The sequence below is a fragment of the Kryptolebias marmoratus genome, linkage group LG6 (genome assembly GCF_001649575.2).
Source record: "Kryptolebias marmoratus isolate JLee-2015 linkage group LG6, ASM164957v2, whole genome shotgun sequence".
NCBI classification, from domain to species: domain Eukaryota; kingdom Metazoa; phylum Chordata; class Actinopteri; order Cyprinodontiformes; family Rivulidae; genus Kryptolebias; species Kryptolebias marmoratus.
In genome coordinates this window covers 13904241-13929650 of record NC_051435.1, presented here as the reverse complement: position 1 = coordinate 13929650, position 25410 = coordinate 13904241, and the positions used below count along the sequence as shown (strand labels likewise).

Sequence of the window (25410 nt, the reverse complement as noted above, 5' to 3'; positions counted from 1 at the left end):
ATTTACATCATTTTTGTAGCCATGTTCTTCTTTTTTTTTCATCTGGATTAAACAAAAAGAGTTCTTTGCTTTGTTCACCCAAAATAAACACAGCTGAAAATTGAGTAATATATAGTGTGGAAGAAAAATTGCAAAATATTAATCACTAGCTTTATTCTTAGCTGGATATGTGCTCCAATCTTTTTAGCCTTTAATGTCTTCAAAATACTTTATTTCCAGCTGCTGTTTGATTAGATCTGGACAAATACCCACATTATTTAAGTTCAGTCATCAACATCATATCTTTCCAGCTGGGGAAAAATATAAAACATATCTTTAGTACATATTTGATGACAGGAGACAGCCTTCTTCTTCTTCTTGTGGAGTTTATTGGCTGTTGGTAACAAACTAAAGGTGTGCATTATCGCCACCAACAGGTATGGAGTCTGGTTTGCTATGGATCTTTTCTAACTACATATGTATATACTATATAATTAAAGTCTATAAATGAGTTTTGTTTTTGTTTTTTTAATAAATATATATATAATTTGTATATGTTAGCTCCTGGAATTCTTTTTTAAAGTGTCAATTATGTTTAGCTTTTCTGTAATCCTTTTCAACTCTCTCTTCATCTATCTTCTTTCTTTTTCATATTGTTGGCATTCTAAAATCATGTTTTATTGTTTCATCCTCCCAGCAGTGGTCACATTTTCATAAATTATGCTTCTTTATTTTATGAAGTGAGTAATTAGGTCCTGTGTCTCCAAATCTGAGTCGTGTAATTAATCTTTTCTCCTTTCTGCTCCGTCTTCCAGCTGTCATTTCTCCAACAGCCCTTTAGGAGACAACCTGATGAAACCTACATCCTTTATAAGGTTACACATCCACATGTGGTTTGACATCTATGAACAGTACAGGATTTCTGGTTGAGAAATATGAGAATCCCAGAGGGCCAGCTGACTGACTGATTGATGAGTTTAATTGCTGATTGACAACACCTGACTGAGCCTAAAGTGAAAGTGTGTATAAAAACAGCATGCTGACAGTCTGCTGCATGCTGAGCATCACTGAACCAGCTTTTTAAGGTTCATCAGGTCTAGTCTGAGTGTTACGTCAAAATGGGTAATGGCTTTCATCCTTTCACTGCGTTTGTGTAATTGTGACACAATTCTGTAAGTGTGATTGTGATTCCTGATCTAATTGATATTTTCTTTTACTCTGCAGCAAAGAAGGTGCTGATCATTTATGCCCACCAGAGCTCTGGGTCATTCAATGCTGCAGCTAAAAATGCTGCTGTGGAGGTTCTGACTGCTCAGGGCTGCACAGTAGAAGTCTCTGACCTGTATGCCATGAATTTTAAAGCCACAGCCACTGCTGAGGATATCAAAGGTACGAACTCATGCACCCTTGGCTTGAGCCATTTTAAAGAGCTTGACCTTTTGTGACCTGATGTCCTGTGTTTCAGGAGATGTGAAGAATGCTGAGAACTTCTGTTACTTAGAGGAAAGCAGGATTGCCTGGGAGGAAGGAAGACTGTCAGATGACATCACTAAAGAGCAAACTAAAATCGCTGAGGCAGACATGATCATCTTTCAGGTACTAATGGGTTGGCAGAGTATCATGCAAAACAACTGTCTCATCCTGTCATAAACTGAGAATTTGCCTCTTCAGTTCCCCATGTACTGGTTTGGGCTTCCTGCAGTCATGAAGGGTTGGATCGACCGGGTGCTCACACATGGATTTGCCTTTTCCCAGGAGAAGCGTTACAGCCAGGGAGTCTTTAAGGTAAGTATTGACATCAAGAGGCTTGAACCATTAAGACAAAGCTTGTTACATTCTTTCTTCTTCAGGACAAGAAGGCCATGCTGTCTTTCACCACTGGTTCTCTGGAATCCATGTTCAGCCCAACTGGCATTAATGGAGACATGAATGTCACACTGTGGCCTCTGCAGGTACTGTCTGACTTTAAATGGGCCATAAACAAGATATTATTTCACCTTTTACTAAAGGAACTGTTTTTCTTTGCAGAATGGTATCCTGAACTACTGTGGCTTCCAGGTTCTGGCCCCTCAGATCTTCTGGGCTCCAGCTCTTACAGCTGATGAGGACCGTAAATCCATGTTGGAGGCCTGGCGTACACGACTGCAGGGCCTCCTGGAAGAGAAGCCTCTGTCCTTCTTCTCTCTGGACTGCTTTGACGAGAAGGCTTTCCAGCTGAAGCCCGACGTTCATGAGAAACATGCCAGCAAGGAGTTTGGTCTGACAGTGGGCATCCACCTAAACAAGCCTCTGCCCCCCCACAGCCAGATGAAGGCTGGATGCTGAAGATGTAGTGGATGTAACCTGTATCATCAATAAAAGCTGGTTTAGTTTGAGTTCTCTTCAGATTATCAGTAACAAACGTGCTTAATCAAGTTTTTCACCTGAACTTGATGTTAAACATGGGATTTTGAGAATAAAATGGTCCGAATGTGGTCCTTATTATGTACTTCAAAAATTTAAACTTGATTCCTGGCAGTGGCAACAAGTAATACTTAATGGGGAAAACTAACTTCTGGGTAGTGTACAGACTTCCTTACCAGTGAAAAGTGGGTTTCATATATTTTTAAAATGTGTGACTTGGACTTCTCCCCAATTACAAATGGTGTCAAATGCCATATGCAGGGTTAAATACAAGTTAACCTTGCTGAGTAGAAAAGACACCTTTGTTCATATCTATGCATGGGTTTTATTTTTGACCATATCTCAATCAAGTGATCAGCTTTACTTGACTCCTATAAAGTAATCACTGGACATCCACAATTCCTCTTGGAGCAACTTGATCTTCAAAATGGCCACCACAACCGATCAACATTACAAAATGACTGACATGAGTCATTCTGAAGGGTACAAAGAACTTATATTTTGGGAAAAACTGCTTTGACTCTTTTTGCATAAAATGTGATAGATCTTAACTTTAACCAGATTTTGGTCTATTGATTTGGATGGGATTTTTCACATCTGTTTAAAGAACTGTCTGGACTTTAGTCAAGTTACTCTTGGCAAACAAAAGTACATGGAAACTGACAAACCCAAAGGCAGAAATACATTCCCCGAAACTTGCATGTTGCAGATGCTTGAACTCTTGTAATCCTCAGAAACAATACTTTGTTGTTCTTGAATTTAGAACAGAAGCCCCCCAAAATGCAAATTAGGAAGAGATGCAAGGGGTAAGCTTCTGCAGAAAAGTATTTTGCCTCTGGATGGTCATAGGAGGTGACAAGTCTTGACAAAATTTTGAAATTCTTTGAAGAATGCAAAAAATAAGTCCACCCATGTGGAGCGGCTCACATGGTGCTGACAAGCAATGTATTGAAATTATGTGACGGCGCCACAAGAACAATGAAAATAGAAACAATGGGAAGTTATTTAGGCTTTCTGTCGAGGACATACTGATGCCATATTTTTTTGTTCCTCTTAAAGTGAAAAGTCAAAACGCCAAGTTTTTTTTAACCTTCAGTGAAAATAAAAGGAATGTAAAAGTTTGGTAAAAAATTTTACTTGACAATGTATTTAGTCATCAAAAAGTGTTTTTCACAAGTAAAGAAAAAAAGGTTAACTTGCTATAATTTTTGTTAGACTTCTAAAACGAAAGGAGCTGTTTGCTTTATTCAAACTAAATAAAAACAGCTGAAAATTTTGAAAAATACAGTGTGGAAGAACAAATGCAAAGTATTTATCACTTGGATCAGTTCTTAGCTGGATATGTGCTCCAATGTTTTTAGCCTTAATGTCTTCAGAATACTTTTATTTCCAGCTGCTGTTTGCTTAGATCTGGACAAATACCCACATTATTTAAGTTCAGTCATCAAAATGATAGCTTTCCAGCTGGGGAAAATTATAAAACTATTATTAAACAGGGAGATAAGTTATCTTTAGCACAAATTTAGCCCATCTTCATTTACTGTATGCAACTTCTTTTCATATACCCCAAAAACAACAAAGAGCAAAACTTTAGTGTGGTGATGTTAGAAAGAAGAGAGGTCATACAGATGACAGGAGACAACCTGATGAAACCTACATCCTTTATAATGTTACACATCCACATGTGGTTTGACATCTATGAACAGTACAGGATTTCTGGTTGAGAAATATGAGAATCCCAGAGGGCCAGCTGACTGACTGATTGATGAGTTTAATTGCTGATTGACAACACCTGACTGAGCCTAAAGTGAAAGTGTGTATAAAAACAGCATGCTGACAGTCTGCTGCATGCTGAGCATCACTGAACCAGCTTTTTAAGGTTCATCAGGTCTAGTCTGAGTGTTACGTCAAAATGGGTAATGGCTTTCATCCTTTCACTGCGTTTGTGTAATTGTGACACAATTCTGTAAGTGTGATTGTGATTCCTGATCTAATTGATATTTTCTTTTACTCTGCAGCAAAGAAGGTGCTGATCATTTATGCCCACCAGAGCTCTGGGTCATTCAATGCTGCAGCTAAAAATGCTGCTGTGGAGGTTCTGACTGCTCAGGGCTGCACAGTAGAAGTCTCTGACCTGTATGCCATGAATTTTAAAGCCACAGCCACTGCTGAGGATATCAAAGGTACGAACTCATGCACCCTTGGCTTGAGCCATTTTAAAGAGCTTGACCTTTTGTGACCTGATGTCCTGTGTTTCAGGAGATGTGAAGAATGCTGAGAACTTCTGTTACTTAGAGGAAAGCAGGATTGCCTGGGAGGAAGGAAGACTGTCAGATGACATCACTAAAGAGCAAACTAAAATCGCTGAGGCAGACATGATCATCTTTCAGGTACTAATGGGTTGGCAGAGTATCATGCAAAACAACTGTCTCATCCTGTCATAAACTGAGAATTTGCCTCTTCAGTTCCCCATGTACTGGTTTGGGCTTCCTGCAGTCATGAAGGGTTGGATCGACCGGGTGCTCACACATGGATTTGCCTTTTCCCAGGAGAAGCGTTACAGCCAGGGAGTCTTTAAGGTAAGTATTGACATCAAGAGGCTTGAACCATTAAGACAAAGCTTGTTACATTCTTTCTTCTTCAGGACAAGAAGGCCATGCTGTCTTTCACCACTGGTTCTCTGGAATCCATGTTCAGCCCAACTGGCATTAATGGAGACATGAATGTCACACTGTGGCCTCTGCAGGTACTGTCTGACTTTAAATGGGCCATAAACAAGATATTATTTCACCTTTTACTAAAGGAACTGTTTTTCTTTGCAGAATGGTATCCTGAACTACTGTGGCTTCCAGGTTCTGGCCCCTCAGATCTTCTGGGCTCCAGCTCTTACAGCTGATGAGGACCGTAAATCCATGTTGGAGGCCTGGCGTACACGACTGCAGGGCCTCCTGGAAGAGAAGCCTCTGTCCTTCTTCTCTCTGGACTGCTTTGACGAGAAGGCTTTCCAGCTGAAGCCCGACGTTCATGAGAAACATGCCAGCAAGGAGTTTGGTCTGACAGTGGGCATCCACCTAAACAAGCCTCTGCCCCCCCACAGCCAGATGAAGGCTGGGTGCTGATGTGGTTCTTGTACAACATCAATAAAAAGCTGGTTAATTTTGATTCTGTAGTTCAAGCGCGTCATCTATCAGCCTTGATTTTTAATGTTTACAGGAAGAACCTCATCTTAGCTATTGCTTGTCACACACTGCATAACCGGAGTACATTTAGTTGAGGTATCTCATTCAACATTTTCCTACAGCAAGGCTAGTACTTCAATGAAAAGACGAAGCTTTAGTTTTATTACAAGATGACTAGGGCTTGAAGCAATTAGTTTTAACATGCCTTCAAATGTCTTAAGAAAGGAGTCATTATTTAAAATGTGCAAATCAACCTGTGAAGGCCCCAAATTAGTTTTGACCTAAGACTTAAAAATTTAAGGCATACAGGTTGGACTGCTACTCTAAAGGATTTTTTTTTTTTTTCTCCATGATTTAAAGCTGCAGTCTCATTTTGGCCACACAGTGTCACTGTAAGTCACTTTTTTTTTTTTTAGTTTCTTGCAGAGACTGAAAACCAAGTGACTGTCTGCTTATGCTCTTTCATACACCATGTATGCATGGAGTTACTATATAAATGGCTACAAAGTTTTATTTAAAGCTTAAAAGATGAAATTAACTTTTTTTTCTAATGAAAACAAAACTTTATATGAATATCTGTTTAAGAACATTAATTTTCTTTACCCACTTGTCCTTTCTGGGTTATGGAAAGTTGGGACTTATCTCCAGCAGTCACTGTACAAGAGGCAGGGGACACTCTGGACAGGTTGCAAGTCCATCAAATGGCCACATAGAGACAAATGAGACAGCCAATCACACCTAGGGACAATTCAGTTACCAATGAACCTAAAATTCATGATTTTGGTTTGTGAGGAAACTGGAGTAAACCCATGGTGGACAAGAAGAACATGCAGACTCCACCCAGAAAGGCCTCAGGCCGGGAGGTGATTGTTAAAAAACATGTGAAACACAACTGTGAGCACAGTGCACAATGTTGTAACATAATAGTTGAGACGCTTCACTTCAGTATATGACAATATATGAAAACATTCTTCCAAGGCAAAACACATGATCCCTTCCTGTCACAACACAGAGAAAACAGCAGGATTAATTTGAAAGCAAGCATAACAAAAATAGCAACAACAACAAAAAACAGCATATCTTGAAGGAATGCGTGCCACCAACCGCCTTGCATGCCAAAGTTTGAAACCAAAATGTCATGTCGGAAATGACTCTTAGCTACAACCACACCAAATTTTAGCTCAATGTTTGTAAAACTGACTGAGTTATAGCCATTTATGTGTATTCTAATGTTGATTCGATGTGACAGCCGCTTTTATTGGGTTAACTCCTGATGATATTCAGTTGTAGATGTACATTCAGTGATTACATTTTGAGAGTTTCATCAAAATCCATCCAATGAATCATGACACGTTTTGCCTACAGACAGACAAACACACACACATAGAAGGGAATGACATGTTCTCTATCCTTTCATGGCGGCGGGCGATAATCAACATCATAATGTGTTGTTGGGTTAAGGAACACAGAGCCTACAGATAAATAAAACAGCCTTATAAACTCCAGATTTTTTGTTTTATTACAGCTCAAGGGCTGGTTTGATAAGCTCCTACTAAAGTTGAACTAAAATCATTGTGTATATTTGTGAAAAAGACCAAAAAAATATTGGTTATGCCTCCCTGCATGTGCTCCTATTTGTTAGCAGTCTCTCGTCCTCACGGGAGATGGGTAGTTTTGACGACTGTGTTTGGAGCCAGATGGGAACCAGCTCTCGCCTGCCTTTGAAACCCATTGCTGAGTCAATTATTTTTTTATGAGGCAACATTCGTGAGTGAGCTCAACCACAGGCAACTGTTTCTGTAGAGGAAAGTAATGTAAAGGAAAACCAAAAACAGTAGACTGAGAAGATTAACTCAGACACACTTGCTTCATGTGGGTTCAAGACATGGGGGAGTGGCATGCAGATTTTAAACATCTTTTGGGCACACAGACAAATACAGACACGCATGCTATCAAATATCCTGCATTCACACGGATGGACACATGTGGGGTATGCCTGTTTACTGGCAGGGAGAGGAACAAAACAAACACTGTGAAGTAAAAAATCCTGAAAGAGTAATGTTTAAACATCATGCTGTGTTTAAAAGTAGCTGAGTGTTATATTTGGTGATGTATTAAATGGAAATACTGTTTCAGTTTCAGTAAAACAAACATAAAAAGCCAAAAACTGAAGATAAGCCCATAATGCCAGCTGATTGACTGGTGGCTTCAATTGCTGATTGACCTCACCTGGGGGAAGGGTTAGAAGGGTGTATAAAAACACCATGTGTTACTTTCACTGCACCACCAGTGGCTCTTTCTTTTCATTAATCAGCTGATTGTAAAGCTTGTCCTTTGTTGTGTGTCACCTGCTTCAGAATGGGTAATATATTATCACATTCTTCTCTATGTCCTTTTTTTTTCTGAAGCTTAAATCTAATGCATTTCTTTACTGATTCTGCAGCAAAGAAGGTGCTGATCATTTATGCCCACCAGAGCTCTGGGTCATTCAATGCTGCAGCTAAAAATGCTGCTGTGGAGGTTCTGACTGCTCAGGGCTGCACAGTAGAAGTCTCTGACCTGTATGCCATGAATTTTAAAGCCACAGCCACTGCTGAGGATATCAAAGGTACGAACTCATGCACCCTTGGCTTGAGCCATTTTAAAGAGCTTGACCTTTTGTGACCTGATGTCCTGTGTTTCAGGAGATGTGAAGAATGCTGAGAACTTCTGTTACCTGGAGGAGAGCAGGATTGCCTGGGAGGAAGGAAGACTGTCAGATGACATCACTAAAGAGCAAACTAAAATCGCTGAGGCAGACATGATCATCTTTCAGGTACTAATGGGTTGGCAGAGTATCATGCAAAACAACTGTCTCATCCTGTCATAAACTGAGAATTTGCCTCTTCAGTTCCCCATGTACTGGTTTGGGCTTCCTGCAGTCATGAAGGGTTGGATCGACCGGGTGCTCACACATGGATTTGCCTTTTCCCAGGAGAAGCGTTACAGCCAGGGAGTCTTCAAGGTAAGTATTGACATCAAGAGGCTTGAACCATTAAGACAAAGCTTGTTACATTCTTTCTTCTTCAGGACAAGAAGGCCATGCTGTCTTTCACCACTGGTTCTCTGGAATCCATGTTCAGCCCAACTGGCATTAATGGAGACATGAATGTCACACTGTGGCCTCTGCAGGTACTGTCTGACTTTAAATGGGCCATAAACAAGATATTATTTCACCTCTTACTAAAGGACGTGTTTTCTCTCTGCAGAATGGTATCCTGAACTACTGTGGCTTCCAGGTTCTGGCCCCTCAGATCTTCTGGGCTCCAGCTCTTACAGCTGATGAGGACCGTAAATCCATGTTGGAGGCCTGGCGTACACGACTGCAGGGCCTCCTGGAAGAGAAGCCTCTGTCCTTCTTCTCTCTGGACTGCTTTGACGAGAAGGCTTTCCAGCTGAAGCCCGACGTTCATGAGAAACATGCCAGCAAGGAGTTTGGTCTGACAGTGGGCATCCACCTAAACAAGCCTCTGCCCCCCCACAGCCAGATGAAGGCTGGATGCTGAAGATGTAGTGGGTGTAACCTGTATGATCAATAAAGCTGGTTTACTGATACTTGACTGTGTATAATATATGTAACAGAGAAAATGGCAAGAGTTTTAAAACTTGTACTAAATTGGCTCAGCATTTCTCAAATTGAAAACCCAACTTTTTCCACAGTTCTCCTGATGCAGTCTTCAGATGGCATAAAAATGATATCCCCTGCTTTAAAACTAAACTCTAAACTTTGACAAATTGACTCCCTAAAATGGCACTGTCTATGATATGACTTAAGTTGTCTTCCCACCAAATTTGGTTTATTGTTGTAGTTTTAGTGGGCAGATTAGTTTGGCACAAACTTCAGGAGAAAAAAAAGCTTGCAATTTATCTCAAAGGGTTTTCATTTAAGTGGCAAACTTATGTACTCCTACAACCCTTAGAAACAAAAATTCCTCATTGCTGATTGAACAGTCACATCTCCAAACTGACATCCTGTAACAAATGCATGAGTGCTCTTGGGAGGCTTGTCAGTGTGCTTTAAGTGCTAAAGGAGAGCAGGATTTCAAGTCCATTAATGTGAAACAAAGACTGGGAGAGAGAGAAGACCCACCTGATGAAATGCCACCTATCCCAGATGAATAGAAGGTAATGAACTCTGCCTTATTAAAGCTTGCACAGTCCGCTCCTGTTTGGAAAGCTTGAACCTCAGAGCTCACATTCTGTACTTTACCTTGTAAATGCACATTGCTGGCCAGATAAGTATTTGCTTGCAAGCGGGACTGGGCTCTGCAAAAAAGAAACAAGTGGCTGAGCACTTTTCCCAGAGAAGCGGCTTTTGTTTGGGTAAGGAGGAAATGAGAAAGGGGAGGGGGTGAGGCACACTTAAGGAAATGGCCTTGCACTCTGATGTACAGACTGCAGCCTGTGACATGTAGGAACTCGATGGTGTGCAAGCCTCTCTTTTAAGGTTTCACAAGGTCACCATGTGTTTGCTTGTGTTAAATCAGGTCCAGGCAACATAATCACCTGTCTCTGTGGCTGCAACATTTGCTTGAGGTAACCACATACCTGCAAGAGACATTTGGTGGTTAAATCTGCTCTTTGTTCAGATGTGTTGTAGATGTGGCTTAGATGTGTTTTTCTTAAAACGCACAAACTCTGCAATAGTAGATCTACACATACAGGTGCCTTTTCCTGCGGAAATCATTGTCCCAGACTGTAAACCATAGTGTCGGAAGCCAGAATTGCTACTTTTGTAGGCGGTCATAGTTTGGGTGTAAAGTTTCTGCCACGCAGTCTGATGTGGTGTCCATCCTGCTCTCCCATTGTGCTTCCAAGTTTTCCCACCCTCATTGCGTGGAAAGCCATTTTTGGCTGGCTCAATGGAAGGAAGTGGGTACCGTCTTATACCATGAATGAAATGGTCTCCGGAAAAGCAGCTTTGTCTCACCAAAGGCTCAAATGCACACGCATTTATTCAAATGAAAAATGGCTTCACACAGGCTTGGTCTAGAGGTCTTAATGGTCCACATTTTTACCATATGGTTTAAGCATATTTTAAAAACTATGTCACATAATTGTGCCAAAACGATTACCAATGCAGATCTCAGTTATGACATTTCACTTAAACAGAAGAGCTTCAGCTTAAAACAAAATCAAGAGATGATGATTAACGCGAGGCTTTGATGAGAACATTCTAAACCACAGACTTAAAATGGAAATATAGAAGAACATCACCTTTCTATATTTTACACTGTGAGACAGATGTGACTCATTCTTCTGTGTTGACTTTTGTGTTTATTAGACCATAAATTGGTCCGTGTGTTTGTGCCAGAAGTCACAGGGTTAATAACAGGCCACCTATTAAACACTGTGGCCCCCAACAAGCAAAAAAAAAAAAAAAAAGAGGTCACGAAGAAAAATGAGGCAAATTATTTATATCATCCATCCTCTTGCTCTCTCAAGAGTTACATTAAAATCAATCAGTTCACAAAAATTGCAACATGTCAAACTTTGCCTGTGCGTTTGAAAGAGTGAATGCATTTGTGCACATACACGACGAACGGGAAGCCCAGATTGTGCAGGTTATATTAAGATTGGCAGCAGGAAAGGTTTGTAATGAGGAACTACTGGTGTTAGCTTTTATGCTCTCCAACCGGTCCGCCCCCCCTTTGCTTTACCTTCGTATCACAGAGTGTTCATTGTATGTTCCCCATCATCGTGGACCAGAGGAATTCACTCTGACATCTGAGCATGATCATTCGCCCCCCCAAAGAGCACCATTCACTGCAAACTCTTAACACAGGTTTTTCATACAGCATGTCGATATGTTTCCATGGGGTTGTTAAAAAAAACTTAAACTGATAGTTCAACAAAACAACTGCTGACATTTATTTTCACCAAAAAGACAGACTGTTTTACCCAAGGGAAAAACTTATAGTGAACAGATGACTTACAAGATGTGCAGGAATAAACTTTTCTGATGATAACTGAGAAGTTACTTTTCATTTTCTTGCAAGTTTAAGGCTTAAATTGCTTGCATGGCCGCATGAACAAATATAGCTCTAGCATTCATTGAAGATATGCATATTTCCTGCCACCTTTCATGCCAAACTTTTAAGCTAAGATAATCTTATCTTGAAAAAAATATGGCACTGTAGCCGTTTTGATCACATCTTGAAAATAATGCTGTGCACAACTGCATGCAATCTATTTATCCTGTTTAGAATCCTGTTTAGAATTACTCCCAGCTACGACCACACCAAATTTTAGCTCAATTCTGTAAAACTGACCACAATATAGCCCTTTTTTGGTTGTTTTCTAAGGTTGATTAGTTGTGGTGGCCATCTTGAATTGTGCTGACTCAAAAGGTTAATTAGTTGTAAATGATTACTTTCTATAAAGGTTTAATTAAAACCCATCCACTGGTTTGTTGGGTATTTTGCAGACAAGCAGACAGACAAATTAACATGCGCTCGCACACCCACACACACACACACAGGCAGTTACTATATGGCTCTCCTTTCATTGTGGTGGGCGGATGATAATAAACCTTTGAGCTCAAAAGACCCTGTGCTTGTGATCGTAGTCTGAACAGCTGGTTGGGAGAAATATAAAAAAGTTGTTGACTAGAGCAGCTGGGGAGGAACACGACCACAAACGGAGCCAAGGAGGCCCGATCGAGGTCCAGAAAAGGAGGGAGAAAACACGGGTGAACAAATAATAACAAAGACCACCTCCTTCCTCTTTTTATGCACTCCTGCAGGATATGTCTTTCATCCCGCGTTCAATTTATCCCCATCTCCGTCCTTCTTTTGTGTTTGTCATCTCCACTCACCGATGTGAAAATACACAGGAAACTTTTACCACAATAGGACTTTTCACACATCTTTTGCACTCCGGGGAGTCAAATGTGCACTGGAGACACATTTCTCATGGGATCGGACAGCATGTTTCTCAAACTGCTTCTGACAGACACTTTCCTCAGCACGGCTGGCAGCGATTGGGCCAAGGGAAGCCTGCGCCTCGCAACTTTGTAACTCCTACACGGAAGGCCTGCCATCCCTGGTTTGATAAATGGACGGTCATCACGCTATTGGATTCCATACGAGCTCAGATGTATGGAGATCCTGGCACCGAGGAGGCTGACGTTAGGCTGCAAGATGTTCCATATTTACAAGGTTGAGTGTAGCTGGGGGGTCCGTTCCTGATGGTTTGAGGTGTCAGAGTGATGGGGTTAAGTCTCCAGTCAGCCATCACGCTCCCCTTTAAATTTGTCTCTGTACTGTAATGTGAAGCAGATCTCTGTTATCTTCACCACAAGATGAAGAGAAGTGATCCTGTCCAACACCAAGTTCTCTGTTCTTTCTTTTTGATTTTTGACTCTAGTTTCGAGTGTTTCCCTTTAAATCTTTGTCCAACTCTTACACATCTCAACAATGAGAGGCAACAAATGACCTCATGTGTTTTCGCTTGTGCAATAACTAGGCTCAGAGCTGAGGCTATAAAGAAGGACTAGATGAATAGAAGTGCCCCTCACCAGGAGCTCCAGGCGTGCAGAACTCCAGATGCTCCTCGGGTTGCCACATCCTGACCGTAATCCCCCTGCAGTGCTGTGTTCACTTACAAAACATTCAATGAAAAACACCTGGATTTAAGAGGAAAAAAAAAAGCTTGGGGTCATTTTCCGTTGCATGTTTTTTATTTAAATTAATCATTTAGTGCTTCAGAAGCATTTGTTGAAAAAAAATATTGTCAGTGTATTACCATAGAGGTCGTTTCCCGTTAAAATGAGTCAGAATTTATTCTGGTGGCATGTTTACTTACTTTATTTATTCCATCATCTTGTTCCAGTGCAGTGTGCAGTTGTGTTTATACCCGATAAAGCCTGCACTGTTTGGCTTACTCTCAGTGCTCACGCTCTTGAAAACTGGACATTTGTGAGGGAAAATTCCAAATCTGCCTGGTAATATGAGTTTAAAACTTTACCTGAACCATGAACTTGATCCCCGTGACACTCAGCAAGACACAGACGGGTAACATGGCTAGTTTAAGCTCCTGTTTTGCTGCAGGCCTCTGCAAAACATGACCACATTCCTGCAGCACTGATGGTCCATTTTTCATTTGGCGTGACAGGACAATAGGGGTGAAAGTTACCCACCATATCTGTGAACTCTGTGTCATTCAGCACGGAAAGGAGTGTTCGTTGTTAAAGCTCACATCAAGATTGTCAGGGTAGGATTACAGGATTAGAGCGGCAGACCCCAGCATCTGCAGAAAGGCTGAGACTGTCTTGTGAACTTGTTGATAGATTCTGTCCTTCACTAATCCATAACTGGACACACTCGCTGTTCCCCGAGGCGAGGCTTTTCCCGAGCTATCTCCCATCTTCTACATGATCCCGATGGCCTGGCTCATCTGAAAAAATAAACCAGAGTGGCTCAGTGTGTGAGCGCAGTGGTGGAAAAACGGCAGGGTTGAAACAGTGCAGCTCGGGGAGCGAAACTTTTCTTTTTTTGTTGTTTAAGTTATCATTATGTGCCGAGATGAGAGACAAAATCAATGAGCTGCAGCTCGTCTTGGCCAACAGCTAAGCGTGACAGCACTGACAGATTCATTGACGTAAGAGAGAGACAAAGAAGACGGAGCCAACAGTCAACTTTCCTAAACAGTTAAAGAAATTACTCTTTGGTCTTTTTCAGCACTCGTGTTGACATTTTTTTTTTTTTATTTTTTTTTTTACGTAGCTTTGCTCTGAAAATATGTTGACTTTTGGCCCACATCAAAACAAAGTTTCAGATCACTTGAAGCTGATCTTTTAAAACATTTTTTTTTTCCACAGAAAAGAGATTAAAAAAATCTGCTTGAAGTTTTGACCTTTAAAATGAGCAAAGCAGAGTATTTAGAAACATACATGCTCTTGCTTGATTTGTCACATTTCTAGGTTACGTCAGCCGAGCAGCAAACCTTCTGTTTTTTGTTAACGCCAGCAACAGTTTTACAAAATGTTGTATAAATACAGAGCAAAGTACTTCCACATGCCTTTACAATATATAAATATATATATTTCACATTTCTTGCTTTAGTGTATAAAACCTATAGCTAAGGGATTGAAACCTGCAGTATTGTTCAACAGAAGAACATATTTGTAACACTTAAAACAACAATTTTACAAAATCTTGCATTTTTTGCCATTTCCTGTAGCGTAGTGAGACATATAGTTTTGTAGTTTTACTATAATCTTACACTTTTGTGCCCCCTTTTAAACAATGTAAGAAAACTGTGTAAAGTAAAAATGTGCCTAAGAGACTAAGCCTTTCAGTATATTTTTTCCCATTTTTGAAATCTGACAAGTTCTCAGTCTGTCCCCCACTTTTAAGTGGATGCTATGTCTATGAGGATTGGGCCTATTGTTAAATTTCCAAACCGAGACACACTCTGCCAAACATGCACCTGCATGAGTCTCCAAAAAAAAAAAACCTATCACGTGTTAAGAACATCCACAATAACAGAAAAATAATAAACGACTGCCAACTTTTGTTCTTTCTGCTGTTGTAAAGGGCCAATGGTTTCTTCCTGTTCACAGCCTCTCTGAGAAGCTTTTTAACCTCTCTGAACAAAGCTTTCAGCTTCACTCACACAGGCCCGCCCCCTGTTTGGGAGATAATAAATGAATAAGTAATTGAGTGAAAAATGAGGGATGCTAAAGAGCAGGATAAGGAGGAATGCGAGGGAGTAAGAAAATGCTCGAAGGAGCCTCAGAGCAGAAGGGGAGGTCAATCAACAACAATGAGGGTGAGAAAGAAATTGAGAGGGACCCTCTGAATGGACATTTGCACGAAAATAGACCGTGTCTGTCAGTCCCACCACCGTGACGTATGAGGCTAGACGACAATAGAAACTGCAGCCATTTGAACAAACTCTTGCAGCTTTCTGTGCTTGTTTCTAGTTCTCTTCTTTTTTATCCACATCACCTCCAACCCCACTCATGCTTTTGTTTTGTTCCTGTTGCCTACCCGTTACTTCCTCATCATTTGACTGTTTTCTTAATCCTATGAACTTGGCATTGTCAAAAATACTCCCAGAAAACCTTAGAGTTTATGGTGGCTAGAACAAAAATGAATAAACTTCACCCCAGTATGTCTTGTGAAGTCACGTCACGTTTATCCATAAGTTTCTTTAAACATGTACAACACAAAACACACATTTTATGACTGATCAGTTATCCTAAACACTGACAAAAATCTTGGCACGGAGAATAAAAGTGGGGAGAAATGCAACCAGGAGCAACTAAAGTGGGGCCTCTTCTTCCAGACCTGGCAGAAATCCAGTAAGTGTGAAATAGTTTGTTCCAGTGGGAGGATTAATGTACCAAAAACTGGAATTGCTATTATTAAATCAGAGTTAGGGAATACTTGACCTTTTGGACTTTTTTCCAAACTTTCTGCACATTAGCGTCCATCTTCGAACGAAAATTGTGGATTCCATCAAAAATGCTTAAATACCCCTGCTCTGCCACTAGGTGGTAAGAGCATCCAAATTAACTACATATCAAAATACAGAGAAAAAACTATGCTTAACCTGGCTAAAGATTCCCCTGGAACAGTTAGAGCTGAATTTTTCTTTGACAACATTTACAATTTTTTTCTCTCAGTTATTAAACGGTTTTCAGCACATCAACAAAGATTCATGGAGACAGGATCAAAATGAAGTGAGAGAGGAAAAAAAGAAAAAGAAAACTGACTCCGTTGTTGTTTTGATTCCTGGTGCACAGTGATTGTGAGCATGTGCGAAATAGGTTGCTAAAAACTGACTTTGTCTCATCTTTTCTCACCAGAAAATGCTGTTTACATGTAGACGAGAGGTGCAAACGTGGCAGAAAATGTCCATCTGAAAACCAATATGTGTTTGTAGTAGCAGAGACAGGGCGTCAGACTGGACTGAAGAAACAAATTAGCGTCATCTGAAGAAATAATTAAAATACAAGCCAAAATGCATCATTAGCAGAAAGCCGTGTTTTACTTTATTCTTTCTGCACAGGGATTGTTTTGGGTGAATTTGCGTCACTCAAAAACTATAAAGTAGCCCGTTTCTAATTTTTTTCTGGTAGACAGTTTGTTCCTTTCTCAAAGACCAGCACACATGCACACAAACACACACCCCTGTTGTTCCCGCTCCGGCTTCCCTGTGAATAAGGACTGCAGAACAGTTTGGCAGCAGTCTGCGGGGCCACAAATGCTTATCAGAAGGGCTTACAAACCCCCCCTTCTGATGCTTCTGATATGGAAGACAATGGGTATGCGTGCGTAGAGGGAGCTTTCTTTAAAGCCTCAGTGAAGCTGACTTCATTTATTTAGCTCTTTTATGAGGTCAGGGTAGCCTGCTGATTGCATTTCATCACTGAATGCAAGTCAGACAGTCATAATAAACCATATATGCAGGGCAACCTGAGCAAGCAACGTATCCCTTTTACTAGGGGAATGCTGGACACATTGAACTTTGTAAAGTCAATAATTCCCTCTTTGAACATAAAATCAATTCTTTCTCAGAGCTTGATCAAAGTTTATTGTCATGGTTTCATAAAACAAACACCTTTTATGACTGGCCTCGGAACAGAAATTCCACTGTTTCTGTTTCCTTTTGTGATCCTGTCTTTGTATTGAACTTGGGGTTAATTGCCCAGCCGGAAGCAGCTGTGAAGGCCACCGGAGTTGCAGGTGAGCTTTCTGCGGCTCTCACCCATCAGCCTCCCACACGGCTTTGTGCTGTTTCCAGTGAGTGTTCCTGAAATGAGACTGAATGAGGTCCAAATGACAATGAAACGGCAAGGCTCCAGCGAGAAGCCAGTAACAACAAAAAAAAAAGTATTACATTGTTTTAAAAAAGGAAATTTGGCGTCCTTATTTGTCTGGGCTGTTAAAAAGAAGGTCCTGAATAATGAAAATATGGCATCAGACTAAAATGCAAACTGTTGTTCGTTTTTCAGTTACCTCGGTGGAAATGAGTGTCGGGTTAAACCCATTTGATGGTTTTGGGTGGAAACAGAAAACAGTCAATGTGGTTTACTGAACATCGGAAACTTTGGTTTCATATTTAGATAACTTGGGGTGGGGCCCTGCAGGGAGGAGAAGGTCCTGCCCATGCAGAGGGCTTTAGTGGGTACTGCAAATAATGCTTTTACCCTAGCTGTTTACAGGTTGACATTAATTTATTAGAAATAAAAAAGTGCCTGAAAAACTGCAAAATACACAGCAGTATGAAGAAACGACTGCTGTTTTTGTATAATTATTGCCCAGTGCTGAAAGGTAAAGGCAAACCATAATATTTTTGCCTGTGTCAGTGTGTGTGCATGCAGTTGTGTGTATGTGTGGCTGTCATGACCCACTGGACAGATTTTTAATGAAACTTTAAGAATGTAATCACTGGATATACATCTACAACTTACAAACTTTTGTAGTGGATCCAATTTAAGCTGACTTACCACAGCAAATCAACATAAACCAAAACAAAAAAAGACTATAAGTCAGTATTGCAGATGTCAAGTTAATAAAAATGTATGTGATAGTAGCTGAAAGTAAATCCCAGTGCATACTAAGTGTGACATCTTGTGATATCGCATGACATTTGCACAGAATGTTATTTTCAAGGTTTGACCAAAATGGCTATTGGCATGAAAGGTGGCGGGAGATATGCATTCTTTATAATCCAGTTCATGTTATCAATGACACAATACAATTACTGCATAATGTATTATGTGACTCACAGCTACATGAAGAAGGTTCATAGATACCTAAATTTTTACAGTTTTATAGGAAAGGAAGTTTTTGTGAAACCTAGTCCTAAAAAGAATTAAAGAACGACAACAAACAAAAACTCACTGCAAAGTGAGTGCAGCAGCTAATGAAAAGATCTATTTATATTAGGTTTCCATTTGCTATACAGCTTGTTGGATTTAAGCAAAATTCCAAATCTAAAGATAAGTCTTAAGTATTAATGAATTTACTTGTCAGATATGTGCTTTGACGCTGCTTTTCCCATAAAGCTAACACTTGTTAGAAACTTTTCTAAAATTATTTAATATAACGTTGTTCCAGTTTTCAGTTTATGAAAGGTCACTTTCCCCAACAAACCCCTAAACAAACAAACAAACAAAAGCAATAGACTAGATGTGATTTTGCCAAGACTCGCTCGACCCCGTATGTTAATAATGCGATGTTGATTAGAATTTGCATTAAAGTATTCGCAGGTCAGAAGTGAGATTTTTCTTTTCTTTTTTTTTTTTTTTTTTTTTTCCACATCGAAACTGCTCTGGCAGGGTGAACGCCTGGGAAGGTGCCATGTCAATACGCATCGGCGTTGGGTCCAGCCCCAGGGGCGTAGCTCCTGAGTAACAACAAGTGCGGCTCCAGACACGGACTCAGTCCCTTCAGGAGGCGCAGAGGAGAAACACGCAGGCTTTTGGGTTCTCGCAGCAGAGCTTAACTTCAAGCAGCAAAACTGACCGCAAACGAACCTGTTCTTCAAAAGAGAAGGAAGGGAGATTCAAAAAGGAGAAGACAAGCAGGTAAGCTGTTATTGGACGTAACAGGAACAAACGAGGGGTTTCAGCTTTTTAACACAGAGATGCTCCACGTGCTTATTTACCTCTTTTTCTCATAAAGCATTATATCTTTAGCTATGTTACTAGTTAAAACCCGTTGTAAAGTCCTATTCGAAATACTTGAACTGAGAGCAAAAGGATTGTTTGAGTTGCGAATCTCTCGCTTTCTCTCCATTGTGTTGCGCGTTTTGTTTGCCTCCCCATTCAAATCAGAAGCCAGACAACCGTGAGCTCACATCAGATAACACGTTTGTTTACAGCCTGATATAAATCAACAATGACTACAATGACATTGTATGTATTTGCAGTCAGCAGCAGCAGCAGCAGCAGCAGTGTGAGTCTGGGATCTCTCCTTCGGTTTGGCGCTCATGCGTAAAAACGCACAAAAGCGCCGCTTCGCCGGTTTATCTACGCGGAAACGTCGCGTCCTGTCCTCAGAGGCGCAGATTTTTATCCCAAACTAAAAAGCCTGTTGATCGAGTAAGACGGGAGAAACTTCTAACAAACACCTGCGCTATTTCTGCGGGCAGCATTTACGCACGAAGCTGGCATTCGTTTGCTTTTGTTTGCGCACCGACAAACAAGGTGACAGGTTAAAATGCAAGAGATAGACTCCATGTGCTGTCTGTGTTATCTGATGGCGAGGGTGTTAAAAGGTTGAAGCCATCTGGCACCTCCAGTTTTTTTCCATATAATGAGAGGGTTAAAACAGAAACAATTGTGGGGGATTATCTCTGCTCAGATAATCCCCATAATCTGAACAAATCTCAGGATATCAAAATTACTTTCAATTAGAAAGACACTACGAACAGCTATACCTCTAAGGAGCAGTAGTAAATAACAGGATGCATTAGAGTAAATTTAAATGTAAACATAGTTAAAGTTAAATAATTCATTTATCAGATAGCCAGTAGATTTCCTGTAAATTATATGAACTCAGCTTTGATGTTCCTTCTAATTGTTCTTTTTTTAAACACTTCTAAATGTTAATTTGCATGTTCTATCTGTGTAAAGTAGCAGATGTTTGTGGCTGTTGATTAAATCCTGAGTTTTAAAAGTTCACATGCCCCTGAAAAAAGGGGGGTTAAAGTATATAAACGTTGGCAGATACCAAAGACAGTCAATCACTTGACGGCTCCGTATCTTAATATGTTCCAGGTGTCTTCATATGTGCAGTTTTTCATCTCTGATTTTTTTTTTCTTCCTTCATCCTCTGTGACTTTATGCCCATTATCCTGTTTATGGCAAAAGTCTCCCACACAGACAGATGTCTGACACGGTCACATTTCACTGCTCGCCTTCGTGTTGCGGCAAACCGGTGATCGGTGACCCTCTTTTTAACCCCGGCTGGACCATTTCGCAGGCGGCGAGCCTCCTGCTGGTCTCGGCACACAATTCACTCTGTAGGTGTACAAGTCAAAGGGGAACGGCAGGGTTAAGCCACTCGTGTTCTGGTTTTGATCTATCACCTCTCACCTCTGACCTCTCACGCTGTGGCAGGCTGACAGTTAGCTGAGAGAGACGTTGCAGCAAGACACTTCAAATGCAGCCGATTATTCAGGAGTCCATCAGGCCCAAAGATGTTTTAGTGCCAAAATGTTCCAGTCTGCTACTTTTACAATCTGGCATGCTGCTTCAATTGCCTTCCTCTTTGTATACATACACCTCTGTTTGAAACTGTGTGCTGTGTTCCTGCATTATGAGATTCAGATGTTGTAAAATTACGTATTTAAAGCTGTGCGCAGCCTTTTCTTTGATCATCTGGGCGGCGACAGCTGATCTCTCGCCCTCTCTTTTCCTGCTTCACGAGCCGAGAGGAGACAAGGGGATTCGTTGTGTTTTACAATAACAAGCATCCTATGGGAAAATAAAATCTTTAAAGAGGCATCGGGTTTCGCTCCATGAGCAGTGCTTTATCTTGGAATGCCCAGAATGTTTCGGAAACACAGCCGTGTTTGGGTTTCATGATCCCACTTCCCTGTGTCCAGTCTGCACTCAGTGCCAATAGAGCAAAGGTAAACATTTATTGTGCTGCTCCCAGAGTGCACATCAATCACTAAAACATTATGACGCGATAACATAGCATCATTATTAACTCATGAAAGCAGTGTTTTAACAAGTTGACCACATTAGGATCCTACGGGCTCTGGTGGGTTTTATTTGCTCAGCAGGTTGACATTGATAAAATAAGCCATGCAACTGAAAACAGTTTCTTAAATAAGCAGATAATTAAATTAAAACTGTTAATATTTCTCTGTTTAGCAAAATGAATGACTGTTACAAGAATTTAAACATTAATATCATGTTTTCACAGGATTTGCCCCAGTCTGAGGTGGTGTGTGTTACCTCCCGGTGGTCTGCAGTCCCCCTCCCAGAGCTGAAAAATGAGTGTAAGCACCATTGACATGGAGGACTTCTGGGAGTCCATCAGTGACCTGAACTTCTCCGACACCTTTAGCAACATATCAAGAATAGATGCGACAGTGTGTGTCACAACGTTTAATCGCAACGCTCTCCTGTACTCCATGTGTGTCCTCTACTCTTTCATCTTCGTCGTCGGTCTGGCTGCTAACGCTCTGGTCCTCTGGGTGAACATCCGCGCTCAAAGAGACTCCGCCCCTCGGCACGAGACGCACATGTACATCGCCCACCTGGCGGTTGCAGATCTATGCGTGTGCGCAACTCTTCCCGTATGGGTGAGCTCGCTGGCCCAGCACGGCCACTGGCCGTTTGGCGAAGTGGCGTGCAAACTCACAAATCTGATGTTCTCCGTCAACCTCTTCGGGAGCATCTTCTTCCTGGCTTGCATGAGCGTGGACCGCTACCTGAGTGTGATGCAGCATGGGGAGGAGGGCGGAGCACGCAGGAAGTTCATTCGCCGTGGTGTATGTTTAGGGGTGTGGCTTCTGGCTCTATTTGCCTCTATTCCAGAGACCTACTTCCTGCAGACGGTGAAATCAGTGCACGGGGACATCATTATCTGCAAGCCTGAGTACCCAGAAGACAGCCACAGGGAGTGGGTGGCAGGAGTGCAGCTGAGCTTCATCCTACTGGGCTTTGCTCTTCCTTTTCCAGTCATTGCAATGTTTTATGCCCTGCTAGCTCGAGCTTTCTCCCGCTCCTCCTCTTCTTCCTCATCCTCATCAGCTTCCCCTGTGGAGCAGGAGCGCCGTATGAGCCGCAGGGTGATTCTGGCCTACATTGTGGTTTTTCTGGCGTGCTGGGGGCCCTACCATGCTGGTCTCCTGGTTGATGCTCTGGCGCAGCTGGGACTGCTGCCCCTGTCTTGTGGCTTGGAGAATGTGCTCTACGTGGTCTTACACCTCACCCAGTGCCTGTCCCTGCTCCACTGCTGCTTCAACCCCATCCTCTACAACTTCATCAACAGAAACTACCGCTATGACCTCATGAAGGCCTTCATTTTTAAATACTCGACTAGGACCGGCTTGGCACGGCTCATCGAGACCACAAACGTATCGGACACTGAATATTCAGCTGTGGCTGTTGAAAACCCACCATTGATCTAAAATGCACAATCTAAATGACTCTGTTGCAGTAGTTGATTCGCTCTTTCCACTGTCCAATTCAGTATCTATTTCACAGAAATCTGCTTTAGTCATAGAAAAACTTGAAGACTACAGTTGAGCATCTCTGATAGACTGATTAAAAAGCACTTAAAGCAGTTTATAATAACAGATGATTTTTTAAATCACATTTTTTTTACTCATTTTATAGTTGTAAAGCCAAAACAATGACTGTAAATTGTATGAAATCATGTAGAAATGTATTGTGTGTGCATTAGAGTGTATGTGTTGCGCAATACGTCATAATAGTATTAGTAAAGTAATATCTTTGTATTTATATATGTTGTACATTTACACTGTTTTGCCTCTATTATGTTGCATTACAAACTCTTCGCACATTGATGTACAACATTGCCTCATGGTTTTTAGTAGAGCCACTGATTGGCTCCTTGCTTTAGTCCTGCTGCCTCGTTTCAAATCAAAACCTCATTCTGCATCAGCTGAAGCCAGCTGAAGCCTTCAGAAAAGTATTTTTTTTAATTCAAAATCAAACCTGTAACTTTTAACTTTTTAGACATTCAAATTTATCTTTTGCTTTTACTTCAATGAGAGAAACATTCTGTATACCTAGCATGAAGCTGCAAGGAGTTGCTGTTAATTTTCTTAAATAGCTTAGCTTACTGGCTTTTCTAAATGGGTGCATTACATCTTTTAAAGTCAGCTTTTGTAGAAAGGTTATGAACAATTAATGTGTAACCCATAGATAGCTCTTTGAGTGATCTCACTTTGGTTAAATAAAGTTTATTTCAGACCAAGTTGATGAGCTAATGGCTGGTTCAAGCAGGGCCAAGGCCAATGTGGATTTTTGGCACATTGAAACATTTCAAAGAGCACCTCATGTAAAACCTATTTTATAAATTTATTTCAGTACATTTATTCCTCCCAGATGAGCCCTCGTCTTTACTAGAAAGGCCTCAACATAGCTTTATGCGCTTGCAAAACCATAAAATTCTACGTAAAAACAACAACAAAAAAAAAAAAAGTGAAATCATTACATTGGCCTCACTTGGGCTAGCCTTTAGCTTGTCTATTTGGTCAGTGATAAACTATTTGATATTTATAACAGGTGAAATATTAATTGTTCATAACCTTTCCACTTAGCGTAACTTCAAAAGATATGAACTATTGCTTTAACATTCATGTTTTCTTTGAATATAAATCTCTCCAAATTTTGTCTGTAGGCTTCACCTGAGACTACTGATCTTACAGTGTAAATATACGATCCTCCTGACAAAACTGAAAGCAATTTGATCACACAACACATTATACGGTGCTGTGTCATTAATTCACATCAGTGCCAACAGTGGCAGAGTTACACACGTCCATATGGGATCAATCCAACTGTGTCACCACGCAGGCTCAAATTTTATGCGCTAATAATGAGAGAATCACATTCCTCCTCTAATGCAGGCAGCAGCTGTGGTGTTCAACATCCAAATGTGTTTGTTTGAGACCAAAAATAGCAAAAACATCAATGTTTTAAGTTCGAGTTGTGTCAACACAACTCAAAGTTAATACATTTATGGTGATGAACCAAAGCTTGAAACCAAGAGAGGATGTTTTATGTGTCATAAACATTGAGAGTTTTTTTCACTGTATTGTTTTTTATGCCGACACAGAGAACATTTTGTCGTCCGATTGATTACACATGGATGCTTTTACAATGGAAAGGTTTTATGTTGAGTTAAGAGTAAAGATATAATCATGGCTTTACGGAAACTGAGACATTCCTTTGACATAGTAATGTGTAACATGTGTTTTGTAAAATAATAAATACAAAAAAAATGTTTTGCCTCTTTGGTTTTTGTCAAAGTGATTTTGCAACTTCTTGCGCCCCAGGCTTTTAGATGAATACATTTTAAATTTTAACCCAGAAAAAAAATGGTGCAGCATAGTAAAAAGTTGAAGTTATTGGACTGTAGATGTGAAAAGGTTTTGCTGAAATTCATGCTAAACAAACACAAAAACCCATCAAGTTTCAGCTACAAACAAGAACACGTCAGTATGCCTTGCTGTGGTTTAGTTCAGCCGTGGTGAAATGTACAATAAACTCCATTCAAGTCATGGTATGGTTACTGATATTTAGAAGGGGGGAAATACAAATTATCCAATTACTGAAACATTAGATAGCATTGACGTAGAAACATGCAGCCTTCAGCCTTTTTAAAGGGACAATATGATTTCGAAGGTCTTGCTTTAGTTGGTTGCAGATAAACAAACGAGCAAAAAATCACAACAGACGCAAAAATTTCAAGGTGATCTTTAAGCCAACTTCATTTTTATTTATGAGAGTAGAGCAGTATGGATTCACTTGCATTTTCATAGCTTCTTAAAAAAAAAATCAAACCACATATATTACCATAATTTTCCTACTTTGTTCCCCTTTACCTACTTTCAGCTTCTTGGCTTCTTCTTGAGACATTTAGTCACGTCACCATTACCCTCGAGGCATTATAGTTGGCTGACAATCTGTGCTAAATGTTTGCACTGTCAAAAAAATACAGGCTTAGCACTGTCAGCTGAACTTATGGTCCAGTCCTGCCAAAGTGTTACAGGTTACTCCGATAAGGAAGCTGTGAAGGGAATTTCGAAGGTCAAACTGAGTGAATGACCTGCTAACGATACCCCTCCAGCTTTCTTTCTCTTT

At 40.7% G+C, this 25410-nt stretch overlaps 4 protein-coding genes across 4 annotated transcripts; all 4 read left to right on the top strand.

Moving 5' to 3' along the window:
• The first annotated feature begins 970 nt into the window (after positions 1-970).
• LOC108239747 (ribosyldihydronicotinamide dehydrogenase [quinone]-like) lies at positions 971-2364 on the top strand. Its single transcript, XM_017422655.2, has 6 exons — positions 971-1101; positions 1204-1368; positions 1445-1575; positions 1651-1764; positions 1830-1931; positions 2008-2364. Exons 1-6 carry the CDS (start codon positions 1098-1100, stop codon positions 2302-2304), a joined length of 813 nt encoding a protein of 270 aa, XP_017278144.1. The 5' UTR covers positions 971-1097; the 3' UTR covers positions 2305-2364.
• A 1803-nt stretch (positions 2365-4167) lies between these two features.
• Positions 4168-5544, top strand: LOC108239746 (ribosyldihydronicotinamide dehydrogenase [quinone]-like). The gene is made up of 6 exons (XM_017422654.2): positions 4168-4298; positions 4401-4565; positions 4642-4772; positions 4848-4961; positions 5027-5128; positions 5205-5544. Exons 1-6 carry the CDS (start codon positions 4295-4297, stop codon positions 5499-5501), a joined length of 813 nt encoding a protein of 270 aa, XP_017278143.1. The 5' UTR covers positions 4168-4294; the 3' UTR covers positions 5502-5544.
• Positions 5545-7791: 2247 nt separating this feature from the next.
• On the top strand, positions 7792-9155 carry LOC108239748 (ribosyldihydronicotinamide dehydrogenase [quinone]-like). The gene is made up of 6 exons (XM_017422656.3): positions 7792-7923; positions 8005-8169; positions 8246-8376; positions 8452-8565; positions 8631-8732; positions 8810-9155. Exons 1-6 carry the CDS (start codon positions 7920-7922, stop codon positions 9104-9106), a joined length of 813 nt encoding a protein of 270 aa, XP_017278145.1. The 5' UTR covers positions 7792-7919; the 3' UTR covers positions 9107-9155.
• Positions 9156-18989: 9834 nt separating this feature from the next.
• Positions 18990-24550, top strand: ackr3a (atypical chemokine receptor 3a). Its single transcript, XM_017422611.3, has 2 exons — positions 18990-19143; positions 21494-24550. The coding sequence occupies exon 2, from the start codon at positions 21564-21566 to the stop codon at positions 22704-22706; it is 1143 nt and encodes a 380-aa protein (XP_017278100.1). The 5' UTR covers positions 18990-19143; positions 21494-21563; the 3' UTR covers positions 22707-24550.
• Positions 24551-25410: the final 860 nt, after the last annotated feature.

Bases quoted from the DNA above. Each gene is read 5' to 3' on its own strand.
- LOC108239747 (XM_017422655.2), top strand. The intron at 1,765-1,829 runs GTAAGTATTGAC...TTTCTTCTTCAG, and splicing joins ACAGCCAGGGAGTCTTTAAG to GACAAGAAGGCCATGCTGTC. The intron at 1,932-2,007 runs GTACTGTCTGAC...TTTTCTTTGCAG, and splicing joins TCACACTGTGGCCTCTGCAG to AATGGTATCCTGAACTACTG.
- LOC108239746 (XM_017422654.2), top strand. The intron at 4,773-4,847 runs GTACTAATGGGT...TTGCCTCTTCAG, and splicing joins CAGACATGATCATCTTTCAG to TTCCCCATGTACTGGTTTGG. The intron at 4,962-5,026 runs GTAAGTATTGAC...TTTCTTCTTCAG, and splicing joins ACAGCCAGGGAGTCTTTAAG to GACAAGAAGGCCATGCTGTC.
- LOC108239748 (XM_017422656.3), top strand. The intron at 8,377-8,451 runs GTACTAATGGGT...TTGCCTCTTCAG, and splicing joins CAGACATGATCATCTTTCAG to TTCCCCATGTACTGGTTTGG. The intron at 8,566-8,630 runs GTAAGTATTGAC...TTTCTTCTTCAG, and splicing joins ACAGCCAGGGAGTCTTCAAG to GACAAGAAGGCCATGCTGTC.
- ackr3a (XM_017422611.3), top strand. From the start codon at position 21,564: ATGAGTGTAAGCACCATTGACATGGAGGACTTCTGGGAGTCCATCAGT.